General features: G+C 41.4%; 1 protein-coding gene across 1 annotated transcript in view; it reads right to left on the reverse strand.

Annotated features, from left to right (window-relative positions):
- The window catches only part of TSNARE1 (t-SNARE domain containing 1), a 324,770-nt gene that overhangs the window by 159,593 nt on the left and 151,964 nt on the right, over nt 1-13,213 (reverse strand). Inside the window, exon 8 of the mRNA XM_075705087.1 lies at nt 11,511-11,675. Within this exon, the coding sequence (XP_075561202.1) occupies nt 11,511-11,675 (165 nt within the window). The remainder of the gene's footprint in view (nt 1-11,510; nt 11,676-13,213) is intronic.

The following is a 13,213-nucleotide window of genomic DNA, read 5'->3' on the forward strand; positions in this document are numbered from 1 at the left end:
CGGGGGAGAAAGTTGCACAAGAGGCACAGAGTCCGTTACAACTAAGAGTTGGCAAAAGGGGCAAAAATTGAAAGAGTACACATAACACTTTAGGAAAGAAGGACAATGTGGCAGAGTGTTTCAGTGTCCTTTGAAAGTACACAACCATGCGCAATCAACAAACTTCAGGTTAGAAAAACCCAACTTCTGGTCTTGCATTCAGGACATCCCCAGAGCCTAATCTAACCCTATTTCTATTCACCCCTAATCCCTGTTTCCCTCCCTTGACTATAAACAGACTCTAAGCAACAGTTTATGCAGAAATGCCTACTCTTAACTTATCTGCATCTGGTCAGGTGAATGCCACCATGGGGCGCCTGCCATTTTCTCTCCACAGCCACACATTCAGTTATTTCTTTAGTGGTCTATAGACCAGACAGCTCTGCATGACCAGCAAAGGGCAGCTCCAATGGTTATTCATAAGATCAGCATTGTTATCCACACTCATAGCAAACATGTCAGTGCAGGCTCAGGACCAGCCAGAGCATATGGGCACATTGCCCATGGGATGTCCACAGAGCAACCCCATTGATGGGACACAGACCCACTGGGGACAGGGCCACCTCAGAGGACTACTCTTCCAGGGAGGTGCAGACATAGGCATGGACACTGTCCCACACACCAGCCTTTGCTGACTTCTACCCCTCCACCTGACAGAGAAAAGGATGCTGACATCCTAATATCCCAACTATTCTCCCAAATAAATGACAAATGTAGTATGAAAGGGGAAGAAAAGCATGAACCTCTGCCTGCAGTGGCAATAAATGGAAGAGGAGGGAAAATGAGAATGACTTGGGACCTCACACAGGCAGGGAAATAGAGATGCCTTGGCTTTAGATTGAAGCAAGATTAACACATGAACTTTTGGTAGCCCTCAGTGGTGCAGTCAGAGGAGATGGAGAGATAATGGGATCACAGGATCGCAAAATAATTCAGGTTTGAAGTGGCCACAGGAGAGTCCTAGTGCAGCCTCTCACTCACAGCAGGACCAACTATGAGGTCAGACCAGGTTGCTCAGGGGTCTAGTAAAAATTTGCATTGAAAAAAAAAACATTAAGATATTTACATTAAAATTTGGATTTCTCCATAACACCTAGGTGAGTCTTAGCATTCTTTCTGCCTCGAGTGTGCTGTCTGGTAGCCTCAATACAAAGGGGAACAGGAGACTTTCATGCAGGGAAGGAAATGACAACCAGAGGAAACACACACTGGGTAGATAGGTGGTGAACAGGGTGGTGGGGAAATACAATTCTATAACATCTTTTTTTATAAAGGAGCAATTAAAAGTATTAAAGAATACCTGAAGAAGATGAGCCTGCATAGTGCAGAAGGCATGAACTAATACTGACTTTGGCATCAGCCTCTGAAATTTGACATCCATTGTTAATACTGTTAACATTATCTGTGATTTTCTGTCTAATTTCTGCAAGGATATGGGAGGATATTACTGTCAAGGCTAATTTATAAAGAATCAGGCACCTTTTGGTAAATAGGAGGGAACATGAACTGGTCTTGCTGTGAAGTGTGGATTTCAATCACTTTCTCGGTGATCTCTTCCCTTGTTATTTCTGTAGGGTCTTCTCAAATACACTTGGTTCACCCTCCTCCCTCCTGAGCTGTTCAGGGAGGGCTGTCTCGCTCTCCAGCCAGCGGGGTCTCGATGGGATGCTCCAGGGCTTTGCCACATGAGTTTTTATCTATTAATGACATAAGACTAAGCTGTTGTTATTCTCTCCATCTGGATTGGGGAAAATTTTGATTTCCCTACCAAAAAGAAATAAAAAAAAATCACAGCACTCAAACCAGGAAGGCAAGAAGTCAAATCTGCAGTAACAGCTCTTGAGAGCACTGCTAGGGCATCTTGGCTGGTTGATGGGCTATTGATCTACATTGTTATTAACTAGCACCAGAGAACTAGAGTGAACTGCTCTAGCCTAAGTAATAGGTGAGAGTGGCAATTCCCCTCTGGGGCAGCAAATCACATCCACAAAAATAGCTGTATCCATGAGGTATGTGATGTTTGTACTGTCTGTGCTAACAGAAATAGGAGCAAGATATTACCTTTATTGAGACAGTCATCATGTGGCAACAAAAAAATAGGCAAAAGTGCAGTAAATGGAGGAGGAAAGTAACACATCCTTTTAACAAAGGAAATATTAACACTTAAGCGAGGGGATTTGCAGAAGGTAAACACTATTTCATCACAAGCACGAGAGATCTCTCTCCAGCTCTCTACCTTATCAATGTACATTGACAGTCAATATACTAGTCTTTAACTTAGCTCAGTTTCTGTGAATATATATATGCAGATGTGTCTGCCTAAAATTTGGATTATTAGCAAATAATGTGTGTGTCAGCACTATTTTCTCCTTCTGCAGAGGAAATACTTCACTTTTAGTAGGTACTAAAGTCCATCCCTATTCAGCAAAGCTCTTAAGATACACGTAAGTTATTTGCTGAATCAAAGCTTTCATTACTAGCTTCTTCATGCAAAGTCACTGAAAGGAAGAGTGCATGAAGAAAAGGGTTTAGGGCAAGACTCTCTGACACTAACAGTCTTTGGATAAGACACTGGGAATCTAAGTCAGAAAAGGAAAATTATCTCTAGCACACAGTGGAAACCTCTTCAATTTAGTTAAAAGCACTTCACTACACACAGTATCTTTATAAAGTTCCACCTGAGACATAAGAAATATCCAGGGTTAAAAATAAATGTTATGTATTCCTGAATCCTCTCTGTCTTGCAAAGTGAGATCCTAGGTTGTACACGTATCCCTAATGAAATACTGATTGTAAAAATATACAAGCTCTAATCATTTCCATGAGGAGAGGAAGAAACACAGTTTTAGCCAGCAAATAAGAAAAAGTTTGGACTGTTGCAAGTAGTCCTGGCAAAAATTATGTGTGAGCAGAAAGGAGATGATGAGAGAATTTTCACAATGTATTACCCAGTGGTATTTCATCTCTTGCCTCTGTGTCTGGATGTATTGTGTTTGTCGGCCAGATGGATGTATACCGGTATACTTATAACAGTAGCATTTAATAAACAGTGGAAATGGAAAGAGAAGGAAATACAGCAAGAACTCTCTGTGGGCGCATGTGATTTTTGTGCTTGCTATTTTAGCATGTAACTGCCATCTACACAGTTCTGCAGGTTGTTACTGAGTTGTCATACTCTGTGGGCTGCAGCAGGGGAAAGGATCCTGACTCCTCAACCATTTGGTATGGATTGGTTGAACACCATACTGTGTGAGGCTAGCAGAACTGACTAGCTATGCTCATATTGCAGAGTACTTCACTTGGATCTCCTCTGGGTCCCACGTGTTTCTCCTTGAGCCCTGAAATGTAATCTTATATTTGTTTTCCCTTTGCAAGATGGTAGGTATCATGAGAGACTTGTGTCACAGCTTGTTGGAGCAATTCTCTTCTAGCATGACGGTGAAACTCCTCTAGCATGATGATGTTCTGCGCTCTAGGACATAATAAAAAAAGTATATGGCACTTTCAAGCAGCGCTGGGAACAGTTCTGGATGGAAAAAGCCAAACTTAAGGTAATATGTAATCACACTGGCTTTCTGGAGAAGACCAAGAAGGTGATTATTGCTCAATTGCTCTCAAAAGAGCTAAGTCTGTACCTGCACCGGCAAGTATTGCAGAGCAGCAGATGCAGATGTACAGAGAAAAATAGCTGGTGCTGGAGACTGAAAATCCAAAGTATCCATGATGTTTTACTTCACACTAGCTCCAGCGTGTTCCTATGGACCAAATGTCTATTATTGGTCAGAGTCCATGAGGTGGACACTTGCAATACATCTTTTAGTGGAGTTTCATCCCACATGAATTTAATTTGTGAGCTCTGAGAGTGCTCTCAGAAGTGAACTAAAACACAATACGTGAGCACAACTGCATGATTCCTACCAAAATATGAGCCAGCAGTGTGCTCAGGTGGCCAAGAAGGCCAACAGCATCCTGGCTTGTATCAGGAATGGTGTGGCCAGCAGGAGCAGGGAGGTGATCGTCCCCCTGTACTCAGTTGGCACTGGTGAGGCTGCACCTCAAGTACTGTGTTCAGTTCTGGGCCCTTCACTACAAGAAAGACATTGAGGTGCTGGAGCGTGTCCAGAGAAGGGAAACGGAGCTGGTGAAGGGTTTAGAGCACAAGTGTTACGAGGAGCAGCTGAGGGAACTGGGGTTGTTTAGGCTGGAGAAAGGGAGGCTGAGGGAGACCTTATTGCTGTCCACAACTACCTGAAAGGAGGTTGTAGTGAGGTGGGTGTTGGTCTCTTCTCCCAAGTAGTTAGCGATAGGATGAGAGGAAATGGGCTCAAGCTGCACCAGGGGAGGTTTAGGTTGGATATTAGGAAAAATGTCTTCACCAAAAAGATTGTCAAGCACTGGAACAGGCTGCCCAGGGAATTGGTTGAGTCACCATCCCTGGAGGTATTGAAAAGACACTTAGGCACATGGTTTAGTTGGTGGACTTGGTAGCGTTAGGTTAATGGTTGGACTCAATGATCTTAAGGATCTTTTCCTGCCTAAATGATTCTATGATTCTATTCTATGATTCTAAAACTGCCTTCCTTATAGAAACCAAAACATTTGAATAGGCACACCTTAAGCAGACTTGGTCTGCAAAGAAGCCTGGAAGTTAACTAGCATATGTTTGATAACAATGTTTGAGAGACCGTCATCTGGAGTGAAACCAGGAGTGAGTCAAAATTACACTGAAATCACCAAAACAGCACTGGCCCATTCAGAGCAGAGCCTCTGAAACTCCAATTAATAAAACTTTTCAGGCCTGACTGGCACAACACTGGCAGTTTGAAGGCAACATGTTAAGGATATGGAGATTGCCTATGAAGGGTTTTGATGTGAAGGCAAGTAATTGCAGTTTGGAGCAATGCATAAGTTGTGAAGGCCACGAGGGGACAGAGAGAGGAGACATGGGCAAATCAATATGCAATGAAAACAGTCACTGCAGGAGTCTGCTGGGATAGACTGCTTTTTGTTCTCAATACTTGCTAAGGCTTCTCCGCATTTTCAAAGAGGCCAGCTGTTATTTTCACGTATCCCTTATTTTGCCCTCAGGCTTGCACCGTTTCCCACAGAATTTACCCTTAATTCGCCTTCTCCTCTTCCCTAAATGTCAGTGAAGATAAAGGAAATTTTTGTGATCAAATCATCAAATCAATAGGGCTGCAGCTGTACAAGGGCATGGAAGATGCCTGTTCTCAGGCACCGAAACTGCAGGTATGCACTTCATTGCATCCACATCATTAAGTCCCCTCACCCTCTGAACTGGGTGGCTGCATCAAAACTGCTTGTGGAGAACATGTTAACTCTCAAAGGGTGTCAATATTTGGGCAAGCACTGGCTAATCTGGGTCAAAAGCATGCCAGGATACGCTCTAATAATTTAGAAGTGTAATGAGTCAGTTCTAGTGTCCTTGGTACTGTTTAATTTACTAGTGTAGAAATTATCTAGAAATTTTCCATCAGCACTCTGAATTGGATCCATGGGGCCTTTTCCACATTTCTCCTGTTCAGCTTTGGTACAACACCAAGATCCTATATATGGTCTGCTGCTATACGAGAAAGGAAGTACAAATGGGAAATAATTGAGAATAGAGCACTGAAGTGACTGAAAAGCAAGGGAGACTGACTTGTGAAGAGGAGGATAACTGTTAGCATTTGAGGAGTTTAAAAGCCAAAGGGGAAGAAGAATTATTTGCAGGGTCCAGTAGAGTTTTACTAGGTATAAAGAGCTGAGAATGAAAAAGGGATCTTTAGCAAGAACAGAGGGAAGCATTTCATCAACACTGAAGCCTGCTGGACCGTGAAATAGTCTCCCAAAATAAATGGTGGCGGTCCTACAGCTCGGGTCATTTTAAATTAGAGTGGCCAAAATACTCAAGCGGATTCTTTAGGGAACAACTCAATACTGAGTCCCAGGGATGGCCATGTCAACCTCGCAGGCAGCTCTGCCACTCATGATAATTAGGCTCCACCACGCTGCCGTGAAAAGAGTGCTGTTTGACACTCACGCAGCACCAGATCTTTCACTTACGGTGCTTGTCATGATATCGTATTATTTATATATTACTCGGAGTTGAAAAGTCTCTGTAAAGAGGCAGGCAGAGCCCTCATAAGTCAAAACCCTGGACTATTGAAGCTGATGAAAGATATAAAATAGCTTGCATTAAACCTTCTAAACTGCTAGCATCAGTGAGAGATTTTACTGAAAATACCCCTCAGCAAGAAATGATATGTAGTAATGGGTGAACAAGGAACATGTTTGAACTAACAAACACACTCTGACAGACTCTGTGGGGCTTTTTTTTTGTTTTATTTTTATTGTATTTCATTTTCTGTCTGCTTACAAATGCTTGACTGACAGGCGTGGAGGCTGGCATCTATCACTTCTCTTCAAAACAGATAGGGAATGAACATCAACATCGCTCAACACCGACCCAGAGGGAACAACCTTTCCTAAAAATAAAGGCATTTCCCTCAAACCTCTTGCCACACCTTATCCGACTCTCCTTCTCTTTTGCCAAGAGGAGGATCAACTAAAATGAAGCTCTGTTGTTGTGTTTTGCTTTCCTCAGGATATCCTCAGCTGATGATTAGAAACTGGACAGAGGTATTCTTGCCATACACTTACTTGCCAAAAGTTAGCAAAGCATCACCAGACAGCATTGGCTCTCATGCTCTGATGACCACATATTACTGAAGAAAACTGTCCACCTTCTCACATCAGCCAAGTTAATGCCTGAGTTCTGCATCAAATACAAAAATAAAGAAACAGAAACCTGTGGAAATACCCCCGGGAGCAGGGGGGATCCTTCTTATTTACTGTGTCTTCTGACCAAAATGAGGAAGAAACATGTTAAACAACTTATTCTCCCAATTCCCTCTGAGACATAGGATGACGCTTTCAGCATTGTTTTATAGGTAAGTGACTTAAGATCAGTATGATCAATGTCCAGGGTGCATAAGGAGTTGATGCCAGAGTTGACACTTGAACTAATTTCTCCAAATGCTTTCCTAGCACCCTTCCACTGGGGGACTCTCCATGGCTGCACAGGCATCTGCAACTGATGGTCTCCAGTTTGCAATGTCTGTCCATCCAGTAGCGATTAATCGTTAAACTTTATTTCAGCTAGTCTTACCTTGTATTCATTTGATCTGAATGACTGACTTCCTAACTGCTAAGTAATTTGGTAACTGCAATTATCTGTATAAACTGACTGGCATCTGCTGGTTTTCAGGGCTGAGAGGTGATGTGGGTAGTCCTGGTAGTGTCACGTAGCTGACAAAATGGGCAGCTGCCTACCTCCATGGACTGAGCTCTTATTGCTGCTGTTCTTCCTGTTGGGGCAGAGAGAAAAAGGGCTGTAGGGAAGTCAGGATAGATGAAGTGAACCTTGCTATTTCAGGGAGAACTCTTTCCAACACTAGGAGCAAGCCCTGCTCTCCAAATCTTCCATTTGCTTTGTATACTTCTGTCTTGGCTATTGCCCACTCTTCATGGTAGGAGAATGCCCACTGCCGTGTCAGCAGCCTGGGAAGCACAGGAGTGGGATGGGAGACTGCTATAAGAAAGGAAAGAGGGTTGTGGAGGAGGTGGGATGACCTGGTGGTGACTCCAAGTAAATGGTGGTGGGGTCTGGAAGGGGTTCCTCTCATCTTCTTTTCCTACGACCTCTGGAGAAGCTGTCTGCATGGGGAGGATCACTGGAGGCTTTCTGAATCAATATGTTATTTAGCATCTTTTTTTATAGGTCTTTCTAGTCACCAGATGAAATTCTGAAGTTCTCCATTCAATGGTGATCCATTTCTTCTCAAAGTTTTATCTCCTTCCATTTTTCACAGGTGCCAATGAAAGGCACGGGATGTTAAATTACACATATTTGCTATGACAGAGCTTGTGCCAGCACTGAGCACTGACAATGCACATTACAGTTCAGCTCATGGATTTCTGATGGCACATTTTACAGTGCTATATATAAAGTTGTTATGGCATCTATTATTCACTGCCAATACAGTTCAAGTTAAAATAGGTTTTATATAACAGTTCAAAGCAATATTTTAAGAAATAACACTTGTGTCAAGGCTGCTGTGTCCTACCAGATTTTGACATTTCCAAGTAATAAAGATCTTTATCCAAAATGTAAGGTTTTGGCGAGACATCTCCCTTGCAGACTCCTCTATTTTTAATCTGCAAGCAATAGCAAAAGAAGCACATTTAAATAAAATGAACAGCCAGCCGAACTTTTGACATGGCTGTTATCTTTCTAGGTGGAAACTGTGAATGCTGAAAAGTGCCTCAAGAGATATTCATGACAGAGAACAATGTCCCATTAACCTGAACCTCTAAAGAGATTCTGGAGATGTGGAAAACACACAAGTGGGAAAAAGCCATTGGAACATTAAGAAGTTGTCTATTACGGGCACAATTTTATATCTGTTTTTCAGGACACAAGATGGGAAGAGAATTTATTTCCTCATTTTCTTAGCAATGAAAAAGGTTTTATATCTGTTCTTGCAAAAAGGGCAAATCCAATGTCTCTTAAAAAAAAAGCCCATTACTGGTACCAGCACCATGAGCTTCTCCAAAGTTGCGTGCTAATCAGTGTGGCCCAGAAGATATGATGTTCTAGCAACGCTCTGTGACCTCTTCAGTGCTGCTTAAGATCTACATGTTTCTGGTTCCAGATATGCACAAAAGTAAAAATCCCAGCAAGACCAATCTACTTGCATAAGATATGTTTTGCACATCTGTGTTCTTTATTCTGGTCCCTGAAGAACAAAGAACAAAGGCTACACATCAATTTGGCAATAAATTTAGTTCATTACCAGTGTTTGACAGGAATAATTTTTCCTTTTAACCTTCTTGTTTACTTACTCGTTTTGAAAACATTTTGGAAAAAACTTGTAAGGGTAACTACGAGCTTAGTGAGTTCCTTCTCTGTATACCCACAACCTCTAAAGAAATCAGGGAAGTTTTAATGTGCAAGATGATTCCTTTCACAAGAAATATGTTTGTGTGGGTCAACAAACAGAAAAACAAAACCCAGTGAAAATGATTTAAAAGCACCATCTGCTTATTCAAATACAGCCGGGTAGAGGTACGACGCAGTCCAAAAATCCATTTCCTTTTCATTATATTTCTTTCAAAAGAGATGTTAAATAAAATACTCTTGGTCCTAAATGTTTTCCTCCTGAGAAGAAATGTTTAAGCTACATTTGAAATAATGCATGCAGAATGCAGTCACCCTTGCAGGATGAATATGGATCTTACGTAGCAAAGCAAAATGAATGCAGTTGTGATGGAGATAGGGAAAAAAACAGGTAAAAAGAAAGTGCACACATTCTTAGGAAGCAGAAGGCTGAACAGTATTAACAGCTTAAACTGGATAAGTTATTAACTGCATAAGTTGAATAAGTTATTCAGAGGTAAATTCATATTAGGCAGAAAGGTATACAGGATCTACCAAATCAACAGATACGCAACCTGCCCAATACATGAGTGTTGCATTTATTTAGAAGTTATGAAGGGCTGGGACTAGATTCACTTAACTCACTGGTCCAGTGCAGCCCAATGCAGAGATATCAGCTTGTGGCACAGAAATGGGATTTAACCAGCAAAGTAAGGATCTCTCTAAGGAGACACGACTGTACCTCTTGATTTTCCAAAGTTGGTGTGCTTGAGGCTGGCTTGGGGTTTGTCATTCTCCACTGCATAATGGGCAAACACTAAATGTGTTTTTTTTTCTGGGGATGACAGGGGGCAACATAAAGATGGAAAGAAAAAGGCAGTGACTATATTTCAAACAAAACGATCACAACAATATTTTTTTTGTGTGTGTCCACACCACCGTTTCAGAAATACCTTTGCATCCATACTTCTTGAACATCAAAGTGTAGGAACATCCCAAAACATGCATTTTCTTGCAACAAAGTTCCCTAGAGTTTGTTCTGGTGGATGCAAAGAGATTCCTCAAGTATGAAAGGTCAATTCACATCCAGTGTGAGAATATTCTTTAACAATTTCATCCCCAGTAACGATGCAAGTCCACAAAGTTCAGTCATTTCTATTCAGCAAACCATAACAGAAATTAGACATGCTCTACCTCGACCCACTCCTGTAAAACTATCAAAATTTCTTACTTACAGTGTTGAATCACATGTAGGTATCACTGCAAACAGAGATCAAAGCCTCAAAGCACCAGCCTACAGGAGGAACGTTTGTCCCCTTTTTGCACTGTTAACTCAATCACAATTCCTGCTATACCGCAACCAAAATCTATTCTGATAAAATTAGCTCAATCCAATTAAAGGACAAAGTATAGTCCTTAATTAAATGTTCTGATTATTCTGAAGCCCTCTTTTTTTGGTTCATCTTGAGTTTAGGCCTGTAAAAGCATACAAATTAGAAAGATTTAAAATGTTCTGGTTTTACTCATTTATTGCTTCAGTAACAAGAGTTTCCCAAAAGCATAAAAAGAGAAGTATAAAAAGAAAAATGTGGGATGTTTAACTTATTCAGACCTCTTTTTGTTCCTTTATTTCATATTTTATTTATAGCATTTTTAAAAAAAAAGGGAATAAAAATAGTGTATCTTCTTTTAACTACATCAAGAACATCCAAATACTTTGATAAAGCAAAAATATTGAATTATTTGAAAAAGTTAACAAGTTATTTCCTTTTGTCTACCTATTATTGTAGGTCTCTTCTCCCAAGTAGTTAGTGATAGGACGAGAGGAAATGGGCTTAAGCTGTGCCAGGGGAGGTTTAGGTTGGATATTAGGAAAAATTTCTTTATGGAAAGAGTGGTCAAGCATTGGAACAGGCTGCCCAAAGAGGTGGTGGAGTCCCCATCCCTGGAAGTGTTCAAAAAACGGGTAGATGTGGCACTTCGGGACATGGTTTAGTCTAGTCTACCCTTGATTGGCTTAGAGTAGACTTGGTAGTGTAGGTTAATGGTTGGACTGGATGATCTTAAAGGTCTTTTCCAACCTAAACGATTCTATGATTCTATGATTCTATGATTCTATTCTCTCTAATGGTAAAGCTGAATATTTTCTGTCTGTGACAAATTCCTGTTTCAAGTTTGCATGCACCAAGAAAGTTGTTTCGCTGCAGAACCATGCTCAATTATGCTACCTCACTACAGAGTCTGATATGGAAGACCCACTGAAAAAGAAAAAAAAAACCAAAACCAAAAACATTAGGGCCTGAACATTAATTAATTTTTGTCATTTTCATTACAGGTCATATGGATTTCTAATTCTTCCCCCCTGCCCCTGATTTCCATTGTTAGCAACACCTTATAGTCTCTCCCATGTTTAGTGATGCTGTACAGGTAACCATGTAAATCAGCATTTCCTTCATGATGTTGAGCAATGCACAATACAAGGAATCTGGATTTCCAGCTCGCAAGCCCATGACAGGAGAAGGTTACTGACCTCAATCTGTTGAATGGCCTCTTCCCTCTGACGGATGGCCTCCAGATCCTCTTCCGTGATTTCCGAGAGCAAGGCTTGATCCTGGCTCTGGTTCTGCCACATGCCATCTCCCCCATTAAAGATCTTCTCATCATCAGGTAGGTCAGAGAAGGGTGTCCTAGGGCTCTGCTGAGGTGGGAGAATGGAAAGAAAGCAAAGGAAGTGTAAATGTAGTCCAGTTTTACATAGACTTCTTATGGGAAAAGAAAATATTAATATAATAGATTGCATAAACAGTGGTGAAAAGGTGACGAAGAGAAGTTACATGAGAAGAAACATATCAAGTCTTGAAGGAAGTGTTAGGACCTGAAGCCAGATCTCCTGAGCTACATGTGAGCCCCAGCAACCAACTTTGATTTTCCAACAGTTCTGACAGAACAAAACATTTACGTGCATCTGAAAAATGACACATTTACCTTGTTGATTTTCCTGCAAATTCTTCTGGAATTAGATACTTTCTCAGGCAGACGTAAAACCTATGCATTTGTCTTGAAGACTGTGATCCAACTTGCAACATTCCACATAACAAAGGATCCTATCTTCCCTATTTATGAGATAAACTAAATACAGCTAAAAAAAGGAAAATCATTATAGTAATGTGACTGCATAGTCATCAATTTGCGCAACTCGCAGTTTCACAGTGTTTACTCTATAGAGTTGACCTGATTTTGCTGACACATCAGATACCATTTTCTAGGTACTGCCTTCAGGAGCTGTGCTTGATTTCAGATCCAGATTTTAAGAGCCTGCTCATGATCCAGCTGCATCTACACTGCAGGTAGGGGCAGAGGTTTAACAAGGTCTTCTCCTCCCAGCTTTTAGTTTCTGTGCCTATAGAGATGTTAGGTTCAGTCTAGACTGGACTCAGAGAATGAACTGACGCAAGGTTGGTTTGGAGAATCAGGAGGCTGAGCTCAAGTTCTAAACTAATAAGCACTACTGAAGACTCCAATCCTACAACTGCATGAGTATTTCACTTCAAACAATGCACACGGTCCTTTAAACTGGCCCTGGGCTGAGCTTTGACTCCTAATCAAAAGTTACAATCAAAAAGCAATCCAAGTGCTTTCGATGCTCTGATGTTGAAAGAAGAAATGGCAGTCGCTACAGCACATTCTTGACCTGAATGTCCCCAAAGTCTCTGAAAGCTACAGGAGAAAACAAGCACAAGAATTCAGGGGGATGTTCAGTTCTCTGAATCTGGGCTTATCTGAAGCACAAACACCAATGGGTTGTGCCTGAGAAATAAAGGCCTTTGCTGTCTTGCTCTGGCTAAGTTTTTCAAAGATATTAAATGCCCTGAATTCCCACAGAGTGAATAGGAAGCAAGGCCATCAAGGCAGCTTGCTGGAAGGGCTGGAGAACTGGAAGGACTCGGAGGACTTGAGTGGAAGTTGCAGTGGAAACAATGCCAAATCACCACGGCAAGAATGGGAAGCCTCACCAAGCATGCATGAGGGAAGCAGGGGAATGAGGAAAAAAAAGTCACTTATAATGTGTTTTACTTCTTGCTTGTTTGCTTACAGATCTGCCTTGGAGGAACTGTGAAGGAGGCGTAGAGAAAATGGGTGATGTTTAACTCTTGCAATCACATTTAGACACTCCAGCTGGCTAGATTTTGAAGAATATCAGGCATCTGGAAACATTTAACTCTTTAACTCTTC

The sequence above is a fragment of the Pelecanus crispus genome, chromosome 2 (genome assembly GCF_030463565.1).
Source record: "Pelecanus crispus isolate bPelCri1 chromosome 2, bPelCri1.pri, whole genome shotgun sequence".
NCBI lineage: Eukaryota > Metazoa > Chordata > Aves > Pelecaniformes > Pelecanidae > Pelecanus > Pelecanus crispus.